General features: G+C 37.2%; 2 protein-coding genes across 8 annotated transcripts in view; both read left to right on the forward strand.

Annotated features, from left to right (window-relative positions):
• KLHL5 (kelch like family member 5) overlaps positions 1 to 2,818 on the forward strand; it is a 50,461-nt gene extending 47,643 nt beyond the window's left edge. For all 6 annotated transcript variants that reach the window (XM_088163274.1, XM_088163275.1, XM_014871041.2 and 3 more), the window contains one exon: positions 1,303 to 2,818. In XM_088163274.1, the coding sequence (XP_088019400.1) occupies positions 1,303 to 1,359 (57 nt within the window). In that variant the 3' untranslated portion in view covers positions 1,360 to 2,818. The remainder of the gene's footprint in view (positions 1 to 1,302) is intronic.
• A 187-nt stretch (positions 2,819 to 3,005) lies between these two features.
• The window catches only part of WDR19 (WD repeat domain 19), a 39,341-nt gene continuing 20,126 nt past the window's right edge, over positions 3,006 to 22,220 (forward strand). The window contains exons 1-20 of one of the 2 annotated variants that reach the window (XM_014871037.2): positions 3,006 to 3,070; positions 4,572 to 4,663; positions 4,749 to 4,814; positions 6,292 to 6,417; positions 8,106 to 8,221; positions 8,823 to 8,938; positions 9,279 to 9,359; positions 9,712 to 9,824; positions 11,060 to 11,233; positions 12,428 to 12,498; positions 13,636 to 13,808; positions 13,920 to 14,034; positions 14,769 to 14,875; positions 15,289 to 15,411; positions 16,743 to 16,892; positions 17,467 to 17,614; positions 18,230 to 18,434; positions 18,988 to 19,147; positions 19,723 to 19,833; positions 21,442 to 21,551. In XM_014871037.2, the coding sequence (XP_014726523.1) occupies positions 3,065 to 3,070; positions 4,572 to 4,663; positions 4,749 to 4,814; positions 6,292 to 6,417; positions 8,106 to 8,221; positions 8,823 to 8,938; positions 9,279 to 9,359; positions 9,712 to 9,824; positions 11,060 to 11,233; positions 12,428 to 12,498; positions 13,636 to 13,808; positions 13,920 to 14,034; positions 14,769 to 14,875; positions 15,289 to 15,411; positions 16,743 to 16,892; positions 17,467 to 17,614; positions 18,230 to 18,434; positions 18,988 to 19,147; positions 19,723 to 19,833; positions 21,442 to 21,551 (2,363 nt within the window). In that variant the 5' untranslated portion in view covers positions 3,006 to 3,064. Of the gene's footprint in view, positions 3,071 to 4,571; positions 4,664 to 4,748; positions 4,815 to 6,291; positions 6,418 to 8,105; positions 8,222 to 8,549; positions 8,615 to 8,822; positions 8,939 to 9,278; positions 9,360 to 9,711; positions 9,825 to 11,059; positions 11,234 to 12,427; positions 12,499 to 13,635; positions 13,809 to 13,919; positions 14,035 to 14,768; positions 14,876 to 15,288; positions 15,412 to 16,742; positions 16,893 to 17,466; positions 17,615 to 18,229; positions 18,435 to 18,987; positions 19,148 to 19,722; positions 19,834 to 21,441; positions 21,552 to 22,220 lie in introns of those variants that run through there. The other variant, XM_088163280.1, reaches the window with a different exon arrangement.

The following is a 22,220-nucleotide window of genomic DNA, read 5'->3' on the forward strand; positions in this document are numbered from 1 at the left end:
AGACTATGATGGATGTCCAAGCTCATCTGTAGTAAAATCAGACAACAGTATTTAGGCAACTGAATTCTGAACCACCTGAATATTATTCTGGTAATAGCCCCAAATACCTAATTCAAAAAGAGAACTAAAGTGCTGTTTATAAAAATCCCTGGAACAAAAAACTCCGCTGTCCATTTTCCTCCATTTCATACTGCTGCAAGGTCTTAAAACACAGGTCATCAAAGAGGATCATCAGAGCTTGCAGCATTCGCCGGTACTGGTAATGATAACCCATGGCATTGCTAGTCCTGCTAAAGAAAAAAAAAAGTGTACCAGAGGACAGAAACTGCTTCTCACCATTTCATCTAAATGAATCTCACATGTCTAGGTGGTGACCATCTGTATGTACCTTTGTATCCTTAGCCTTGACCCTCTGTATTTCACTGAATGGCATGATCCCATTATGTAGGACAGTTTCAAACCGTTCCCAGAGGGATTTGAAAATATTTGTGTACCTCCCTTCTCTCTTGTTTTGTCAGCAGTCTGCTATCTCTTCATCTTCACACAACTCAGGAGAAGGCAATGGAATTTTCTCAGGTGAAGGTTGTCAGAGCCACAGACAGCTCTGTAAAAGTCTATTGTTCCTGGGGAAAAAAAGACATAGGGGAGTTGGCATAAACAGCCTTTTTTGTCCTCAGGATAGTCTCTCTACTACTTGGTGTGCTATTCACATACACTGCAATACTGTGAAGGTTAAAAGAGGAAGCAAAGGGGAATGTTAGAAACTACTGCTCTCTGTTCAAGTCCAGCAGAATCTCAGCAGAAAAAGGTCTTGCCAGAAGTAAATTCTGTTTGAATTGAAGAATAAGGACTGGTAAATTTATTCTGATTTCAAGAACTCTTAACAGAATTTTATCAAATAATCAAGTAAAAAGGAAAGGTGGCCCCTATAATTTTAGGCATTTTCTGGTTTTGAGAAACGCATTTTTCTACCACCCTTTACTCAATTGTCTGACTGTCTAGCTCAGGTATCCAGTTTGTACTATAATAAAGGTTTCTTTTTTCCTGTAATACTAAATAATTGAAATTATCAATAAGAATTGCTTGCTATTGTTTTCAGAGTGCTTCACTGTGTTGTATAAAATATAAAGTATCTTTACCTTTTCTTTGTGTTTGTATCCAGTTTTAGACCAATTCGTAAGTCATGTTAACAGAGCATGGGTGATATTGTCATTCTCCTGAAGCCATATAATTAGGGGGAAAAATTACTTAAAGCTGTCTGCATTTGTGTCACTGATGGTTTGTTTGTTTGTTTGTTTACAGGTGGCACCACTGTGCTTAGGAAGAGCTGGAGCATGTGTTGTGACTGTAAAACTCTGAATTATTTGCTCTGGAGAGGTGACATTCTCCTGTGTAGACTCAGAGGATTACTTTTTCCTCAACCAAACTATGAGCGCACCAATAAACACCAGGTGCAGGATATCTACCACAGCAAAGTGTTTGGTCTGAAGCTGACATGATGCTCTTATGGACCAATATTAAGCACTTTTTAAAAACTTATCTTTGTTATGCATATGTTACAAGAATTCTACTCGTATGAAAGTCAGCTGCAACCTGCCAGCTGGAAACAGAGGACTTCTGTTTAGGAATCACTAAGAAAATGAGTGAACTCACTATAATAATCAAATGTTATGGTTCCAGGGCCTTGATGTTCCCAAATGCAGAGCCATGATGCTATAAATGGATATGCTTTGATATAATTGGGTCTGTCTCTGGGTGAAACAAGTTATAGGATTGGACCCCACAGATTTCATTTGCCTGCAATAAACACAAATAGCTATCTGAGTGACAACAAGGCAGGCTAACAAACCAATGCAAACTATTGTAAATGGCAGGTGTAATGCCTGCCTTGGAAATGAAGTTGTGTATTTGGTGAATCTTTTGCACTTTTTATCATCATTCCTAGTTTAGCAAACTTTTTATTTAACCAAAGCCTTATTTTAAATATTGTCTTATGCTAACAGAAACCCGCTATTTAATAATTTCTGACATATATTTTTGTGTACTTTTTGGATTTTCAGAGTTGTTATGCAAGATGCAGAACATCATACCTTTTTCCCTGCTTTGGTTCTTGTATTTACTTTGCTATTTGTATGAGTTATTGGAAGAATTCTAAAGTGTGATTAACAATTAACCAGTTTAAGTTTAGTATTTGCACTTTGGAATTTTTGAAGCATTCCATTACATCTAGACTAATTACATTTTTTAAATGAGGCTTTGCACTACTATGAGAAATATAATTTTATAAGATGAAGAAATTGTCTGTCTTTCCTGTAAGGTTATTTAAAAATGTAAAGGGTCCAATCCTGCCAGATGCTCAGCTGCCACCGTTTAAGCATGTTCAGCATCTTGCAGGAGAGTGAGGTGTGCCTCGCAGAACTGTGTCAAAGTAGTTACCTTATTTAACAGTTACCTAATTTTTTCAGATACTTTATAATTTGCCTTTCTCGAGCCCTCTGCTGTTACATCGAATTGCTTTCAACGGTCTAAATGTTCTCGGGAGAAGCCTTTTTGTATTTGCTTTTATGTGCCTTGTCCATTATGTTTTCCGAGCAGCACCGCGCCTGAAAAACGGAAAGATGTTAACTCATTGAATGTTTTGGGTTTGTTTTTTTTTTAAAAAAAAAGATTGAAGTACCCGATGCCAAAAGTCCTTTGTACATTTGTAATTTTAAACGTGTGTTTGAAAGCTCTCGGCGAACTATTTATTGTTTTAAAAGAAATCGGTGACACTTTGTGATGAAGCTTTGCAGTTGGAATACAGCTGATCTCAAGAGGCTTTGCTGGCGGGTGTGTGCCTCTGATTCCTCGCTTAGAGCCCGTTCTGCGTGCCTGCGGTCTAAAAACACTCCTTTTCCTCTGAGAACCGCCCGTGGCGCGCTCCTGGGGCCGGGGCCGGGGCCGGGGCCGGTCTCCGTCTCTCTGTCTCTGCCCGCCTCGGCCCGCTCCGTCTCCGCGGTAACCGCGGCGCCGTGGGCGGGCGGCGCATGCGCGGTGCCGGCGCTGGCAGCCCGCGGTGGCCGCGATGAAGGTGGGTCGGGGCGCCGCGGCCTCGGGAGGGGCGGGCGGGGGGCGCGGGTCCCGGCCCCGGCCCGCGGAGCGAGCGGGCCGGCGGTGGCGCTTGCGGCCTGTGCAGGGGAGGGAGGCGAGGCGGGAAGCGCCGGCAGCAAGCGGCAGGGGGCCTGGTGTGCTTGCCTGCACTCCCGTGTTTGTTTACTTTCTCATGGAGACACTTCGCGTAGAAGGGAGCTTAAAGCTTAGCTAGTTGCAGCGCTTCCGCGATGGGCAGGGACGTCGTCCACTAGCCCAGGTGGCTCAGAGCTCCATCCAGCCTGGCCTTGTACGCTTCCATGGATGAGGTGTCCACAACTTCTACGGGAAAGCTGTTCCAGTGCCTCTCCATCGTCACAGCAAATTCCCCTTAATAACTAATCTAAAGCCACTCTCTTGGTTTTAAGCTATTCCCCCTCGATCTGTGGCTCCATGCCCTTATAATAGTTCCTCTGTCCAACTTGTAGGTTTCCTTCAGGTACTGAAAGCCCACAGTTAGGTCACACCAAAGCCTTCGTTTCTCCACGGTGGGCAATCCCAGTTCTCTCAGCCTTTCCTCTATAGATGGAGAGATGCTTCATCCCTCAAATCATTTTCGCGGCCTTCTTCTGGACTAAGATTTTATTAAATTATTTTTCAAAATCAAAGGTCATTGCCTGGTGTCATTTGTGTGGCATACGGTGGTGGTATTTTTGCTGTTCTTGTGAGCAGAACGCAGATTCAGTGTGAAGAATGCCTCAGTTTACACTGACCCAAAAGAAGGGATAAGAACCTGTGGCAGACTTGAGCAAGCCTGAGAAACGTTTGGTGGACAGCAAATATTGGTTTATCTTAGGGCATGTAGGGATATAAGTCATGACAGCAAGCTGTGAAACAAACTTATGGGCTTTATGTCACAACCAGTTTACAGGCAAATATCTGTGGATGGTGTGAAAGGAAAAGGATGTTCAGGAATTTTCTCCATTGGAAGTCAATTTCTCTTTCTATAGTGTGTTGCTTTGAGATCTTGGCTTTTAAGACCCGGCAATTCAGAGTAACAAAAAGGTTACCTACCTCTAAAAGAGTGATGTTGAGCATTCTGTGTTTCACAAACTAAGGATGCTTTCTGGTCCCAGACTTTTCCATTAAGTTTAGAGAACTATTAGCATTGTAGTCTTTGAAGTAGAAGGGGAGAGTCTCATGCAATTTTTTATTATTTTAACTAAGAGGCAAAAATAATAGTTTTAATAGAGTCACAGTTCTCTATGTAGACACCCAGCAGTAGCAACTTCAGTTTTTTCCCACTCAAATTGAAAGAATCTTTATATGGGATCTTGGTACTTTGATGCATTGGAATCACACAGAAGTTGTGTTTGGATTGTTTTGAGGGGTTTTCTATTCTACCTCCACAGTACAGTTGCTAACATGCTAAGAAGTTGTAGTATACTTGCATCTCATGATTTTAAGATGTGTCATTTCCTCCTTTTTTTTTTTTTTTCCAGCAAGTATTCAGTCTGTGTGAAAAATCTTGGTCTGGTTCGCCTGTGCAGTTTGCTTGGCAGAAAACTTTAGGAAATTTTCTTGCTGTAACAGGGTAAGACTGCAACTATTTATTGCATTTGTCCATCAAAATTGTTGATTAAAAAAGGGGAATTATTCTATATATTAATCTTTTTTAGAGGTGATCGTGCCGTGAAAATTTTTGATCGTCATGGTCAGAAGAGAAATGAAATCAGCCTGCCAGGGTAGGTACTAAGATAGGTTTAAATTATATTCTTTGTTATTTACTTTAAAAATGCTTCTTTTCTGGTGAGATACTTAGATAATGTGAGAAATTTGTAGGACAGTATACTATTTCTGGCGAGCATATCTGGCAGAAAAGACAAATTGTGTAATTAAAATGTAAAAAAAGGCTTATCACATTAAGAGGGATCATAACGAGGTTGTGTACAATATATCCTTGCATTCTTGCTACAGTTGATTTTCTAAGTTTGTTATCATGGCTTTGCTGAGGAAAGATACTCCTTTGGTTTAGTGCTTCTGTTTACATCAGTGGCATAAATGTACATATTGGCATTGTTGCTTTAGGTAATGTTGATACTTTTGAAGTGAGTCTTTGTTTCCAGCTTATCATACTTTGGTTCACATCAGAGAATGATATGGGAGTTTACAAACTGGATTTTTTTCAGATTAAATTAAAAAACTTGTGTACTTTGTAAGATAATATTAAACTTCTTAAAAAGCAGCCACACCATAGGAACAGGGGAAGCCTCCCTAGGGAAAAATGGTGCGATATTGGATCATCATATTGGTTTGCTCAATAAATACACTTATTGGACACCTTTAATACCTCATGTAGTTTCATTTGTGTATTGCTCATCTCTTAGCACTTTAATTGTTCTTAGTCAACATGGAAAATTTTTATTTTATTTCTAACTATCTGATTCATTTCAGTTACAATAAACCCCTTAGTCAAGGCAAAACTCCCATGGTCTTTAAGGCTGAAACCTCTAGTCAAGAGTATAACTTTAATTTCCAGATCATCACTTACATAGCCCTGTGTCATTGGTAAATATGAGCCAGAATCACTTAGTTCCCCAAGAAGCCTAGAAATCCAGTTTTTGCAGTTCATGTAGTTACCACCTTGCACCAAACTAAAAGATGCAATTCTCATTGTTTTTACCAGGCTCACTTGTATTCACTAACCACCACATCTTGCTGTTTGGGTTAGGTGTCATTTATAATATGGTCTGGCTGTGTCAGTCTCTCTTTGTTGGTAATATCCATGGCCCAGCTCTTTCTGTGCAGTGTTTTGCACAATGTGTGATAAATGCACATTCTCTCTGGAAAACTGTCCAAAGTGAAGAAAGCTGTATGGAATCAGAAGTGTATTACCAGGAAAATAATCCCAACTCTGAATAGCCTCTAGCAAGCCAGAACCTTACAGAGGACTTTCACTGTCTCTTGAAAAATCATGGTGACAGTGTTTCAAGTACTAGAACATAGGCAGCAATGTCTTTTATGACTTTCCTCTCAGCCCCTGTCATCAATGAGATTTGAGTAAGAGTGGGGTTGCTATACAACTAGTTTACAGATAAATCTGCAATCTGTCATGGGTTTGCAGAGGAGGGGAAAGGAAAAATAGGGACTCAGTTGCATAATTCTGGCTGTTTCTGTACACTTATAAACACATTCTCAGTGATTTTTTTTTCTTTTTTTCAGTAATTGTGTTGCTATGGACTGGGATAAGGATGGAGATACTTTAGCAATAATCACAGACAAATCTAGCACCATATTTCTGTGGGATGCAATCACAAACAAAACAAGCCAAGTAGACAGTGGTATGAGGTAAGAATTTTTTTAAACATGTATATTTAAAAACTTGGACCACTGTGACTTGTTGATGTGGAAGCTATATTTCAAGATCATCTTTTTATTGGTGTCCTCATAATATATATACTAATTAAACTAATATGCTACAGTTCATTGCTAAATTATTTTTTATATTTGCTGGTTTTGAAGTGTTCATTGTGGATGGGAATTTTGGGGGTTACAGGATGTTTGTTTATTTTTTGAGTGTCAGCAGTGCCATAGTCTCTAGAGAGCTTCTCTTCAATATTTTGACTTGATGGTAGCAGCAAGGATGGGTGAATTTTTTGTGTATCTGCACTTGCTACTCTTTCTCCTAAGTCTTTCACACCAGCTAAAGGGAGCTTAAAAGTAAGGGTAGTGATATCAGTGGTGCTAAGATTTTTTTTCCCTTAGATTAATGAAGGGGCTAAAATGCTATTAATGAAGTAGACTAAAGGATAAAAGGAGATATCTAAGGTTCAAAGCCTTACCTTTCTGAATTTGGCCACAGACTTTAAACTCTTCTGGGATCTGCATAACCATCAAGCATTGGGTTGATAGATAAACTTGTTTTAACAATTAAACTTTTGGCTTCTTTGAGTCTATTTCACTAAACTCTTGCATTCTACATAAACATTCTTCCTGTAGGAAAGAGTGGAAACAACTCTGTCCCATGTTTGTTAAGATGTATGTTATACACATATTATGTTGTGGGAATGAACAGACCATATTGTACCATTTTCATGTGTGAACAAATACTATGGGGAGAAGAGTAACCTGCCAGTAGGCAAGCAAAAAAGAACATAGAAGGTACTTAACAGAATGGGGTCTGCAGTTAATTGCAGTTCCTTCATGATTTTCTCTCTAATACTGGAGGTAAATTGCTTACTGGAGGCAGTCTTGCTAGACCATTATATATCAATGTATGTCCCTAATCCTTTTTTTTTGTCACAGTATCATTGCTTAAGCAGAATAAACACCAAGACATAATCAATGTGATAATGAGGCTTTTCTGATATCCTTCTTTTTTTGAAATTAGGGAAGCACCCTTATATGCAAACCAAATGTATTGGACATCATTTCACGTGTCAGTATTTCAATATTTTTCAAATTTCTATTGCCTACAGTGAAATTTAAAAAGATGGGAAGGACTGCAGTAATTAGAAAATTATGGTTTAATTTTTTTTCTTAGGAGGCTCTTTGTTTTTTAACATGATGTATAGTATCTGTATAGCCTTAAATATACATCAGAATAGGTCTTGCTCTATCTGAAACTTCAAGTTTAAAATAGATCTTTATAGCTTTTTTATTACATTGGCTAGAACCAGACCTACTCACTTCTGAGTTGGCTAAATGCATAGAGTTATTGAAGTATAAAAAAATACAGTAAGTGACTGGAAAATTGCCAGTGTTTCCATCAGACTCTTGATATTTGCAGACCCATTTTCATGTGTAATTTCATGTTACATTACCTCGTACCATTTTTTATTAGTTTTACTATCTTCTGTATACTTAGATAATTCTGACACTGGTAGAGAACATTTGCTTAATTTAAAAGTTCTCCTTGGTCTGTGTGACTCATAGAAATAAAAAACAAATGCAAAATTTATTATGCAAAATGTTTTAATAACTGAACACATGAAAGGAATCTCTACTATACAAAGTAAAATCTTTCTTTGTTTTAGGGATGCAATGTCTTTCTTGTTATGGTCTCGAGTTGGAACTTTACTTGCTGTTGGAACAACAAAGGGAAACTTACTCATCTATAACCGTCAGACTTCTCGCAAGATTTCTGTTCTTGGTATGGACTGCTTTGAAACTACTCTGGCACATGTGAAAGTGGAATTTTGCTAATATACAGAGTTTTCTTTCCAGTTCTCTATATGAACATGCAGGTAAAAAATGTGCTCATACTTAGCTTTCACCTTCTACTTTGGTGTACTCAGCAGAGTATTTTTAGAGTATACCAAGTTTTTTAACATATATATATATATATATATATATATATAGACACACACACACAAATACCTAATATTGCCTTACTGACTCATGGAGGACTTGTGTTACCTTTCTTGCAAAGGATTTGTGTGGTTGTTCATTTGCTAAGTTACTCTTTCTTACCTGCTTAGGGTACCTCTGGGCATAAAGGCTAACACAATCCCCAGAAATGTGATGCAAAGAGATGGAAGAACAGGTCTGTGCTATTTCGTATAAAGTCAAAAGACTTCCATCTGAGGGCAGATTTTTTATAAAAAGGCTCTTGCTCTTGCAGATCATTTCACATTTCTTTCACATTCTTACAATCTGTGTTTGAGTGGCCGAATGGTGTGTATTTCCATCACAGATTTTTTTTTTTTGTGGTTGTGTTTGATTTGTGTTGTATAGGTTTTTTTCTTTTTCAGGTAAACACACTAAGAGGATTACTTGTGGCTGTTGGAGTATTGAAAACCTCCTTGCTTTAGGTGGTGAAGACAAAATGATTACTATAAGCAATCAGGAAGGGGATACTATAAGACAGGTAGTATTTATAAAGCACATTTGATTTTAGGTGTACATTAATACTTCTGGTTCCTAAGAAAGTTGGGATTTATGGGAACTTGTCCCTTTTGAATCCCAGTGCTTTCAAGGACAAGGAGTTTGTTTGTTTTTTTAAAGTATATTTTATGCTAATGTGTCATTAAGACCCAAACTGAGGTCATGTTTTCTCCAATGATTTTCTTGATTTTGGTACTAAATGCAGTAGCATCTTTCCCTTCTGTCCTTATGCAAAATTATACATGGCAGGAATAATGCAATTATATGTCATCAGTATGTGCTACATTAACTGTTGATTTCTCAATCTGCACTCTTCCTTGCAGACCTCAGTCAGCTCAGATCCCAGTGACATGCAGTTCTCAGTTATGAAGACTGATGAAAGAGTATCAACCAGGGAAAGCACAGTAAGAAGTCACTACAAAATACTGTAATTAAAGTGGGAATAATCTGAAGGATAACTCCGTGTGACCTGCTGCCTATTCTTCTGAGGAAATGCAGCTGACTTCTGTAGGAGAAAGTCTTGAATTTGAGATGTGTGTTCTGCTGAGCTTGCATTTAGATTTGTGAACCACTGGCTTACACAGGAGAATGTCCTGAAAATCTCTTCCACTGTTGATGAAGATTCAGAATTCAGATCCATGAGGTTCTTAAGGATTATTCAAATTCCTGAATCTCGTCTTTTAGTGAAGATATAGGGCCTTACTTTAAAGTTTTGCCATTCTTGTCATGTTAATTTTTCTTTTCATTCATTGGCAGGTAAGTGCAGTGGTTGGCAAGAAGACTCTCTTCCTTTTTAATTTGAATGATCCTGATAACCCAATTGATCTGAAATTTCAGCAGCCTTATGGCAGTATTGTGAGCTACAAATGGTGAGCAGAACTTCCTTCATTATTCTAGTATTAAGAAGCTGGGTATTTTCCAAGTAGTTCTGATAAATGCTCGGAAAAAATCATCTATCCCTTGCTTAGACTGGATTTTTCTTGCCTGTATATACTGTAGACTTTTCAGTAATTCTTTTCTGAACACAAGGTAGTCTACATTTTTAACTGTTCTTCTTGATGATTCAATAGCTATAAAAACAGTATTTTCCAACAGAATCACTGTTGCTATGCTCAACTTTAAACAAAAATATGTAACTGTTTTGACAAATTAAATGGAGAGATTTTTGGTTGTTTCCTGTTTGGATGAGTAACTGATGAAAGAGCTAGGGGTGGAGTTGTGTCCTAGAGCTAGTTTGTTGGTTTGCAAAGCTGTGCAAAGTTCTTATAGCCTTCTTCTTGTGCAATACCATTGGTAGTGTTCCTATGAAGAAAACCTAAGCTAGAAGTTTCAGATCTGTACCAGAAAAGTAGCTGTACTATTTCTGTATCTTTGAATCATTACAGCTTGTCTTTTAATGCCTGTTGAGTCAACATGGAATTGACATCCCTTTACACTACAGCACTAAGAAAACCTGAAGCTATATGCTTCCATGTGTAACAAGGTGTACCTGGGCTGTTTCCCTGCAGTGATTTTTCTTGCAATTGAGCTAATGAGATATTGTTTGAATTCATATTTATATGCTTTAACTATTTGTGCCTTAACCTCATTATTTCTACTTGACACTATGGAAAGTAAACAGAATATTCACAAATTTGTTGCTTTGGTACTTCTACTGTGTTTGCAGTGCCCTTAAGGGCACAGTGACTGGCATTACTGTTTTGGCATGGCTTTGATGGGCCAGAACATACGTCAGAACCTTGAAATTAAAGTTGCCATCTTCTGGTATACTTACTTCAATGAAGATACCAGAATTCTTTCTCCTGGCATCACTGCCATGTGTGCAGCTTGAAAATAAAGTGGCATTATAGAATACAGGAGAGAATAAAGATGACTTGCAAGGCATCTGGGCATGGACGTGTTTCTATCCCTTAAGAACCTCTGATAGTTTTCCCTTAACCTATTTTATATTATATGATTCAACATGATATATATAAATTCCCATAATTTGTTTATTTTTTGTGTTACTGGGAGACATTGACTGTACCCCAGCAGTTTGAAAGAAAATGCTTTTTGCATATTGCATTAAAGGATCTCTTTTCTAAATTTTTGCTTTGTGTAACAGGTATGGTGATGGCTATATCATGATTGGTTTCTCACAAGGGTGTTTTGTAGTAATTTCTACACATATTCGTGAAATAGGACAAGAAGTCTTTCAAGCTCATAATCATAAGGATAATCTAAGCAGCATTGCTATATCACAGTCATTAAACAAAGCTGCATCATGTGGAGACAGTTGGTAAGTAGTTATTTTATATATAAAGAATAGAATTCATCTCCCACAGCTGGAGCTACTGGGCATTCACGCTATGCTTCCTAAGGCTTCAAGGCTCCCTAAGAAGTGAATTTGGAAAAGGTAAGATGAATTGCTCTGTGGAACTGCTGCTGTGCCTAGAGTTAGGAGAAGCTATTATTGACAAAAATCTCTGCAACACTAATAAATGTAATTAATTGTGAACAAAAAATAAATTAACTTTAGTATATATTATTCCTTTTTATTCATTGTTTTTCTGTTATGTAGCTTGGCGGCAAAAAAGTTCAAATTTCTTTACTAAGATTCATTGATTGAGCATAAACATCTGCTTAACAACAGGAGAAAAATTAATTTAAATCTGTACTGAGTATGTTGATGCCTGATGTTGGTATGTCTTGCCTGCAGTCTAGACAAAAGTTGAAAAGTGTGAGTAATTAAGGAAATAAATAATTAAATATGTTGGAGTTTTTCCAAAATGTTTTGTGCATATGATAGAATAGCTCCTTTAGCTCCTCATATGCTAATCCCTGATTCTGTGATATCTGAATTCTTCAGCAAAAGAAGAATTGTGTCAAACTGTTCTCTCTGCCCTCAGCTCTGTGTAGGACAAGCTGCTGATTTATGACACTTGCACATCAAGAGTGGTATAACTGTGGGCAAAACATGGTGCAACTTCAAGCACTTGCTGTACAGTAAGGGTTATTTCTTTAAGGAGTGGTTTAACTTGCTTTGGGTGACATGACAGCATAAGTAAACTCTCATTCTCTGTCTCTTTTATATGCAGCAGGATTGAAAGTATTTTTTGCATCAGTGTTTCAAGCCCTGTGTGTCCATCAGTAATGTCTTTTAAAATTAAAATGCTCTAACAGATCAAAAGGGAATAAAAGTCTATGTTTCCTAACGCTGAATTCTTTCAAATTGGATTTGTGCCTTTTCCTCAAATTTTAGTTCTCTGAGCAAATATTTTTTTACTGTAATTCACTGTTCACTGTAATACAATGATTCACTGTTTACAGTGATGGATAATAATGTGTTGTTTTTTAGGAAATTGAAGACATTTTGCATTTGTGTTCTACTTTTTGCTCCATTAGGCTATCTTGATTGGACTGGGTTTCTTCCAGTTAATGACGACTGATATTTAAATGGGTGGGAATGATTGACTCTTTATTTTTGTTTTAGCATCAAAATCCATGATCTGACAGATATGAGAGAAATGTATGCCATAATAAACTTGGATGATGAAAATAAAGGTATGTTAACTTGCTCCACGGGGATAGAAATTTTTACAAATTAAGTAAACTGGAATTCTGACAGTGTCTCTGTTCATGGAGTGAAAGTACTGTTGTTGGAAAAACTGTGTAAATATAGAATTTTTCAAAAACTCACACATTCCCAACTTGTATTTATTAGGTGACCTGTAGCAAAATGGCAGCATATTTTATCTATTCAAAGTACAGAGAAGTACAGCTCTCAGAATATTTGATCAGTTAGTGTTGTGTGGTTTTGAATCTGTATTACAGTATATTCAGATTATTACAATGAGACACTTAACTGTTTTCTGCTTCTTTCCATGAGGTTTTTTTCAGCATATCTTTTACTAACATTGATACTTGATCTGGTTTTGTCCTGATGTACAGGACTTGTGCCTGTGGCTTCTAGAACAGTGTTGCAAAACCATTTTTTTGAGTAGTGAGTTTTCACCCTTATCTCCTCCTGTAGTGTTTGTAAATGCTTCAGTTATTGTCAAGTAGCTGTTTGCTTCCAGCATTTTTTATTTCTTAGGAACCTTGCTTTTTAAATTTTTTCTTTTTAAGAAATATAGGATATTTTGAGCACAACACTTCCCTGTCTCCCTTGGAATATTGGTATTAGGCAGTTAGAGTATGGTTTTTCTAATGGCATTTTCAGACACTGAGACGCAAACACCAGTTCTGTGTTTAGTACTTACTGATTTTGCAGTAAGGGGAATAAGATTGAATTCTGCTCAGCTGCTTCCAGTATTATGGATTGCTTTGAATGTGCTGCCTGAACTGTCAGGGTTGAAAAGAGGAAGAGTGTTGATCAGTTTTGTAACAGATCTGTAATCTGGTCTAGTGGAAGGTGGGTTGCACCTAGATAGTCTTTAAGGTCATCTCAGCTCAACCATTCTGTCATTCTGTGAAGTCTTCACTCTCAGGAAAATGCTATGTTATTAAATTTTGTGTTTGGTTTGAGTGATACTAATTGATCTTGGAATTGTATTAATTGATTAGCTTTGAGTCCATTAGTACATATATTCTAGATATGAATTCCTACCATTTTCACAGTTTAGAGCAAAATAATTGCTTGTTGGTTACAATAGTTAAAGAAAGGATTATCCTTTTTACAAAAACTTGTGAATATTTTAGGTGTAGATCAGATGGCTTGGACAGATGATGGACAGCTGTTGGCAGTATCTACACGAAAAGGATCCCTCCATGTTTTCTTGACAAAGCTTCCAATCCTTGGAGATGCTTGCAGTACACGGATTGCATACCTCACTTCTCTTCTTGAAGTCACCATAGCAAATCATGTGGAGAGCGTATGATAACCTCTTCCTTTTAAACTTCATGTAGATGTAATTAAAGTAAGGAAAAAGATGGAATTAATCAAAAGGGGATCAAAATCGTATTATTGTTTTGTTTTCTTACAGGAGCTTCCAGTCACAGTCTCTGTTGAAGTAGAGCCCAGTTTTGTCGCTATTGGTGTTTATCATTTGGCTGTAGGAATGAACAATCGGGCTTGGTTTTATGCACTTGGAGAGAATAGTAAGCATGAATTTGGTTCTCTTTAATGCAGCACTCTGTCTTATTTTATTAATTCAGTACTGTGTTTAGGAGTTCTGGACATTCCACGTTGTACAATAGAAATTTGAATTGCCATATGGTCCTGCTAGGATGGGACAATAATTGTTGCAGGCTGAAGCAGTTATGGCAAGGCATTGTAAATAATAGAAATAAAACTTCTTGTCTGAGATATTGGTCATGAAATGTAGACTGTTGCTTACTTGTTTTTTCACATCATCAAGTTAGTCTTGTTAGTCCTTCAGACTTCAGGCTTTTGAGACATTTTATATCTGTGTCTTAAAGTACTAAGTTCAGCAAAGTACCTAGGAACTATGATCAGAGAATTTAAATTTTCAGTTTGGCAGATCTTCATGTTGTTTTTATGGGATAAGGAAAGCTTGGTTATGCTGTGTCGAAATTTTCGATAGTGGATTTCAAACTTCCATGTTTTTCTAAGCATCCCCTTTTTTCAGTGACAGTAAATTAAAGAAAACTGTAACAATACTAGTTAGAGTTGCACAGGAAAAGAGTTTCTCCTTTAGTTTCTAACCAGTTCTCTGACTGCTAAGAAGAAAGTCTCTTTATGTGTGACTTGTCTCTTCTCTGCTTGGTTGTGAGATTTTCACATCTGCTTACTCAGCTGCAAATTTAGATAAGTAAAGACCTGTAGAAAATCAAAATATTTTTACCTTATTTTTTCTGTTTGAATCATTTAGATGTAAAAAAGCTTAACGATGTGGAGTACCTGGGGACAGTAGCAAGTATGCACCTTAATTCCGATTATGCTGCTGCTCTTTTTGAGGGTAAAGTCCAGTTGCATATGGTAAGAGCTCTGGCAGTTTGGATTATTGAACTAATGAGTTGATATAAACTGAACAAGTTAGTATAATTTTAAAAATTAAATAAAATGCAATGATCTTCAGTTAATGGAGATAAACATTTAAAATTCTTCAGAACACTTTTGCTGGCTAAGTAAAATATAGAGCTGAGTTTCTGTAGACTTGGAAATACAGCCTAGACTAGAACAGGTGAAAAAGAAGCATTTTCTTGTCAGCTATTTAACAGGTTTTATTTTAAAGTTCTCTGGTAATGTGACAGAAGCAGATGCTGGGTTCTTAAGGGATACATATGCAAGGTTTTTTTCATCTAATTTTCTTAGAGTTTGATACAAGCAACACCATTATACCCTATTGTTAACAGTGGGGTATTTCAGTTCATTCTCTTCTTTATGTTTAGATAGAAAGTGAGGGTTTGGGTGCTCAGGAAGAACGAGAAACTCGACTTTTCCCTGCAGATGATGATAAATACCGAATTTTGTGCCATGCTTTAACTAGTGACTTCCTCATATATGGTACAGATGTAAGTATTACTTCTTTTAAAAGATCTTTTTAGATGAAATATATTTCTGTCTGAATGTTTTTGATTACTGCTCATGCTTTTAGCAAAACAAAAAGTGCATCTGTGCACTTCAGAGTGGATTATTTTCTATATAAGAGCTTTGAGCAAATACAGTAAAAATTGCATCCAGCTTCCTTTACCGTTGCATTTATGTGATGTGCATTGGCAGGAAGATGAAGTTTTGCTTTTACTAGTGTTTGTTGCAAAACATTGCTTTTAATAGCAGAACTTAATTCTGTTGTAGTAGCGAGAGAGTTGGTGATCAACATGTCTTCCAGATAGAAGAAAAAACATTCACTTGCCTTGCAGATTTGTTGATTTAGGTGATGATGTGAAAAATGTGGACAAAAAGGTACTCATGTATATAAGTGTAATAGCATAAATGAAAGCCTTGACTTGCTACTGAAGCCTTTGTCCAAAGAGAATTTTTTTACAAGTTTCAACAAGGATAGGAATTAAGGAGGGCTCTGAAGAAGGATGTGGACATGCTTATGAATTTTTTTCTGGAGATTTTTTTAATGTATGAGGGTATTTTTTTTTCCTTTTAAAACAAACAGGACATTTTCTGGCGCTAGGAATACAGGGCATGTTTGGCATTGTAGTATTTTGCTCCTTGTGATATTGACTAGTGTATTGACCTTCCAGAGGAAAGGCAGAACCACTATCTCTGGTTTAATAACTGGTTTAATAACTTGAGTGGTTTTGTAGTGGTTTTGTAGTGGTTTTGTAGAGGTTTCCTACCTCCTCTGTACCTAAACTGATACTAACAAATTTGAAGTAATAAATTTGCTGCCGATCAATTTGATCGTGTGCAAAATCTACCATTGATGTCAAAAGGCACAATTTTTAAAATATACTTTTAATCACAAATTAGTTTGATTGCTTTTATTCCCTGAGTTAGGTATCTCTCTTCTTAAGAATGTATGGTTCTTCCTTGGAAACAAATTTTACACCTTTATTTGAAGGTTATGCCTCTCTCAGCAATGAGACAGGCATTTCATTTGTTTAGAGAACTGCACAGTAAACACTTGTCTCCACAAAGCAGAGGAAGATAAATATCAAAACCAACCTCAAAAAAAGGAATCCCTGAAACCTCCCAAATCTTTTCTTTGCTCCTCTGAAATTTTTCCTGTCTTACCCAATACAGGGTGTGAGAATGAAGCAAAAAACCCACTTAGAAGTACTTTTTTTGAGCACTCAGTACTCTAAGATGGAAGACACTACAGCCAAATTAATTACCTACTCGCCACTTACTGATTTAATTATTAACATTTTCTATTATTTCTCATTAGACTGGAGTTATTCATTATTTCTACATTGAAGACTGGCAGCATGTGAATGAATATCGGCATTCTGTCAGTGTGAGAAAGGTTTTTCCAGATCCCAATGGAACCAGGATGGCTTTCATAGATGACAAAAGTGATGGCTTTGTCTATTGTCCAGTAAGTTGATTGTGGGATACCAATATAATATATTTACAAGCAGGCTCTTCAGCTATATAGTGTTTTTAATAGAAAATTAAGATTTTTTTCACTCCAGCATGTATGCTGATAGAAGAAACTGGTAAGGAAACTTGAAGATAACTTAATGCTAATGTAAGGAAATAAAATCTGTCATACTAGATCAGGATAATTCCATTATACTAAGTTCCTGATTGGTAACTTTCAAAGATGTATATGTTTGTGTATTTAAATAGAGATAATTTAGCCAGTTTCACCACCCCTTTCCATACCTTTTTTTTAAAGAATAGTAAATATCATTTATATTATGTGTATTTTCCCCATTTCAAATTTAAATTCTTGTGTTATTCAGAATTACTGCTTATAAGGAAACTTTTTCTTAAAACAATTTTCTGCAATATTTCTGCACTGCTTATTTTAAAAATTTTAATTTAAATTAAAATTAATAGTTTTTTATTTAAAATTAAAATTTAGAGTTTTTAATCACAGCTGGGATGAATATTTTGTTTCTTGCTTTAGTAGCTTGATAGTAATTTTACTTTTGCATTATATGTAGGTAAATGATAGAGTATATGAGATTCCAGACTTCTCACCAACCATTAAAGGAATCCTGTGGGAAAACTGGCCAATGGATAAAGGTGTTTTTGTTGCTTTTGATGATGATAAAGTATACACTTACGTTTTTCATAAGGATACCATTCAAGGTACCATAAGCTCTTTAAAAAGGTTATTCTTAAAGATTATACTATTTTACTTAATAAAGTAAAACATGTTCTGAATCTTCCTTTGTCTTAGAAATAAATAGTACTACAGAAGATTTGAAGTGCACCTGATGAATAGAAAACTAGTTACTTTGCAGGTTTCTCTGTAAGGCTTCAAGGCATTTTGGTCTCAACTCCATAAGCTTCTTGCTATTATAATATTTCATCTGATAGTTACACATTGTGCTTCAATTGTATTTTGAAGCATTCATGAGAAAAATCTCAGGATCAGGGTGACAGAAAAACTTGCATCAGGGTCACAAAACTTGTATTCATTGAAAGTGTTAAATTGCAAACATAGCCATTTCTGTATTTGCCAGAGAGAAACACTGAAATTTACCCAAAAAACATTTGGAAAAGGACCGTACTGGTTTAAAATATTTACATACTGTATATTCACTGAGAGTTGTGTACTTGTGTAGTTGCTGCTGACTGCCAGAATTGCAGACCCTGAATTAATGCCCTGCAAATATATATGTTTTCAGCTGCTTGCTATGCTTTTTACCATGTAGCGATTTTTACGAGACGTCTTTTTTTCTTCCTGATCTTTGAACCTAGGATCAAGGATTATTTTGGCAGGTGTCATGGAAGTCCCCTATTCCCATAAACCTTTGTTGTTGTATAATGGAGAATTAACTTGTCAGACTCAGAGTGGGAAAACAAACAATATCTATTTAAGTACTCACGGTTTCCTTGGCAATTTGAAAGACTTTGGACCTGATATGCTGAGACAAATGCTTACTCAGACTCTAATGTTGAAAAGGTACATCTTCATTTTAATTATATTGTGTAAATTGTTTTCTTCTGTGCTTATAGTTCAATATAGCATATCCTGGTGATTTTAAAGTGTCCTGCTGAATATTGATAGATCAGATTGATCCGTAAGTTCACATAGCTCTCCAGACAGACCAAGAAAATAAATGACCCAGTGGTGGTTTGCATTTTTTTTCACTATCGAGTAAAAGCCTAAATTTTTTTTTTTCAAGACCTTTCGGGGTTTTATGACAGTGGCTCCTCCGAAACTGGCTGAAGGTGCTTCAGTCATACTCTCCTCCCATTGTAATGAAGCAATGCAAAATCAGTACAAAGGAAAGAATGCCAGAGTAGGGAAAGCAGATGGTTTCCTGAAAAAGTGTGGTAGAAAGAGGAGAGGGTACACATTTGTATTTTTCCTTCCTTCCTGATACATCTCTCTCTCCATGGCTTAGAAGTAAATGTTTTTTACGTTTTCTCTAAGAGAGAGAAAAAAATGTTGAGAGGGAGTTTTGAGTATATCTAAAATTAAGGTAGTTGTGAATGTGTTTTACCTTCTATAGATTTTCTGAAGCATGGGAGATTTGTACACTCCTGAATGATCAGTCTTGTTGGAATGAGCTGGGCAAAGCTTGCTTACATCATATGGAGGTGGATTTTGCAATACGTGTTTATAGAACATCTGGTAATGCTGGGATGGTGATGTCACTAGAGCAAATAAAGGTAAAATGTAAATAGGAAATACGGTAATTCAATTCCTCTTTAGGAATTGCAGAATTCTTGGGTATTTTTTGCTGGGAGAAGGGGTTGTTTTTGTGTAAACAGAATTTGAGTTGCTTTCAAGGGATGTAGAGGATAAAGTGTCCAAACTACAGAATGTGTTTGCTTTTTTCTTGAAGTGGTTGCAGTCTCTGCAGTACTGCACAGTATTTCTTGCACTTGCTTGAGAACAGCAGAATATATTCATGTCTCAGGCATTGGGAGGCTCTTATTTCCTTTTGTTATTTTTGAGAAAATGTTGAAGACTGCTATTAAAAAAAATCCAAAACAAAACGAGATTTCATTTATACATCTAGACGTGAAATAGTACCTTAAAATTATACTTCTGCAAATTGCTGATTTTAGACACTGTTAGCTCTGGTGGCACCTGAGGGCTTTTTCTGGTTTGTAGAATCCAATACACATAACTGTAAAATGTAAGGATATTTGGTTTTGCTATTTTTCTAACTAGATTATGTTATTTATACAGTATTTATTTTCTTTTGGACTACTTCTTCACCTATTATGTCTTTCTACAGGGAATAGAAGACCACAGCCTTTTAGCAGGACATCTTGCAATGTTTACTAGTGATTTTAATCTGGCTCAGGATTTGTATCTGGCATCCTCCTGTCCTATTGCTGCTCTTGAGGTATTCATTTAAGATGTGTGAATTTTCTGCTGGTTTTGTTTCCAGGTTAATTCTGGAATATTTTACCTTCTGATAGTTTTGTCCTTTTATAGTTTTGATCTTGCCATTGTGTGACTAAAATCATAGACTATCTTGAATTGGAAGGGAACCACATGGATCATCCAGTCCAACTCCTGACCATGCACAGGACAACCCCAAGGGTCACATCATGTGCCTGAGAGCATTGTCCAAATGCTTCTGGAGCTCTGTCAGGCTTGGTGCTGTGACCACTTCCCTGGGGAGCTGTTCCAGTGCCCAAACACCATCTGGGTGAAGAACCTTTTCCTGAGTGATATCCAATGTAAAACTGCCCTGACACAGCTTCAGGACATTCCTTCAGGTCCTGTCTCTGGACACCACAATGAAGAGATCAGTGTCTGCCCTTCCTCTTCTTCTCACAAGGAACCTGTAACTGCAATGAAGTCTCCCCTCAGTCTCCTTCAGGCTGAACACACCAAGTGACCTCAGCCACTCCTCATACAGCTTCCCCTCAAGGCCCTTCACCATCTTTGTTGCCCTCCTTTGGACACTTTCTAACAGCTTTAGATCCTTCTTACACTGTGGTGCCCAAAACTGCACACAATATTCAAGGTGAGGCTGCCTCAGTGCAGAGCAGAGCAGGACAATCCCCTCCCTTGCCTGGCTGGTGATGTTGTGCCTGATGCACCCCGGGACAGGGTTGGCTGCCAGGGCACTGCTGGCTCATGTTCAACTTGTCATGGACCAGGACCCCCAGGTCCCTTTGCATGGCACTGCTCTCCAGCATCCTATTCCCTATTCTGTCTGTACATCCAGGGTTGCTCTGTCCCACATGCAGAGTCTGGTGCTTTCCCTTGTTAAGCTTCATACAGTTGGTGATTGTCCAGCCCTCTAATCTGTCGAGGTCTCTCCGCAGGACCTCCTTGCCTTTGAGGGAGTTCCTTTCCTTCCAATTTAGTATCATCAGAAAACTTATTTATTATACCTTCAGGTCTTGTGTCCAAGTAATTTATGAAGATGTTGAAGAGCACAGGCCGAGGATGGAGCCCTGTGTAACCCCACTAGTGACAGGTCACCTGTCTGATGTCACCCCATTCACTGTAACCCTTACTGCCTGACTCGTGAACCAGTTGCTCACCCATCCCATGATGTGTTTACCCATCATTTTACATACTCTAAGAGATTGTATTCAAAGCTTTACTGAAATCCAAAAAGATTCCATCAATTGATTGTACTTGATCGGCTAGGTGGGTTACCTTATAATAAAAGGAAATTAAGTTTGTCAAGCAGGATTTTGCTTTCATGAAGTTGTGTTGGCTGTGACCAATGACTACGTTGTTCTTCAAGTGTTTTTCAATAACTTCCAGAATAATCTTTTCCATAATTTTGCCAGGCAATGAAGTGAGACTGACAGGCCTGTCTTTTCCAGGGTCGACCTAACAGACCTTCCTTTAGGATTAATGTCTCTCAAATTGTCCAAATCTTTCTAGAATATTAAGTCAATATTTGTATTTAAAATAATGTAAAGTTCAGAACAGAAGTCCAAATTTGATACTTGCATCAGAAAATGTTCCTGTTCTTTGTTAATAGATGCGAAAAGACTTGCAGCACTGGGATAAAGCACTTCAGCTGGCTAAACGTCTGGCCCCAGACCAAATCCCTTTCATATCGAAGGAATATGCAGTGCAACTTGAATTCATGTAAGTTCTCCTGTAAGGCTCTAGTGTAAGAATGTTAAAACAATACTCATGCTCAATAGAAGAGCACAGATATTTCAGATGACTGCATTGCTGAGAGAGGATTCAGTGAGGTCTTGCAGCTATAGTATGAGGAAGAGGAGTTTTGCAAGGAATCTTTCATGTTAGAGACACGTTAGTAAATCATAGTTCCTTTTTACTAATTCTGATATATATAGGTTCTTTGCTACTGGTAGGTCCACTATATAATATCATCTACTAAACAAATACTTTGGTGCAGGCAAGTGCTTGGAAAACAGAGAAAGTCCAAATAATTTAGCACTTCTTACAATGGATGAAAGCCATGCTTTTTGCCTGTCTTTCTTTAAATAGCTATATGCTTTCATTTTCTTAATTAATTTAGGTAGAGGTATGTCAAATTTCAAAGCTGCCAATCCCTGAAAGACAGAAGGTATTAACCATTTGGCATGATTTTAAAGTCTATTTAATAGTTAATTCTTCCCAGATAAAACCTGGTCTGTTTAAAATCTAAGTCAAGAGGAAAAGCTTACCTATTAGTAGTTTGTGGACAATTCCCTCCCCCTGGCAGTACACCTGGCATTGAGAGAGCACACTTGCTGGTCACAGAAAACAAGGAATGGATGCAGTTGAAGCCATGCAACTATCTGGCAC

The sequence above is a fragment of the Sturnus vulgaris genome, chromosome 4, assembly GCF_052056855.1.
Source record: "Sturnus vulgaris isolate bStuVul1 chromosome 4, bStuVul1.hap1, whole genome shotgun sequence".
In the NCBI taxonomy this organism is placed as follows: Eukaryota; Metazoa; Chordata; class Aves; order Passeriformes; family Sturnidae; genus Sturnus; species Sturnus vulgaris.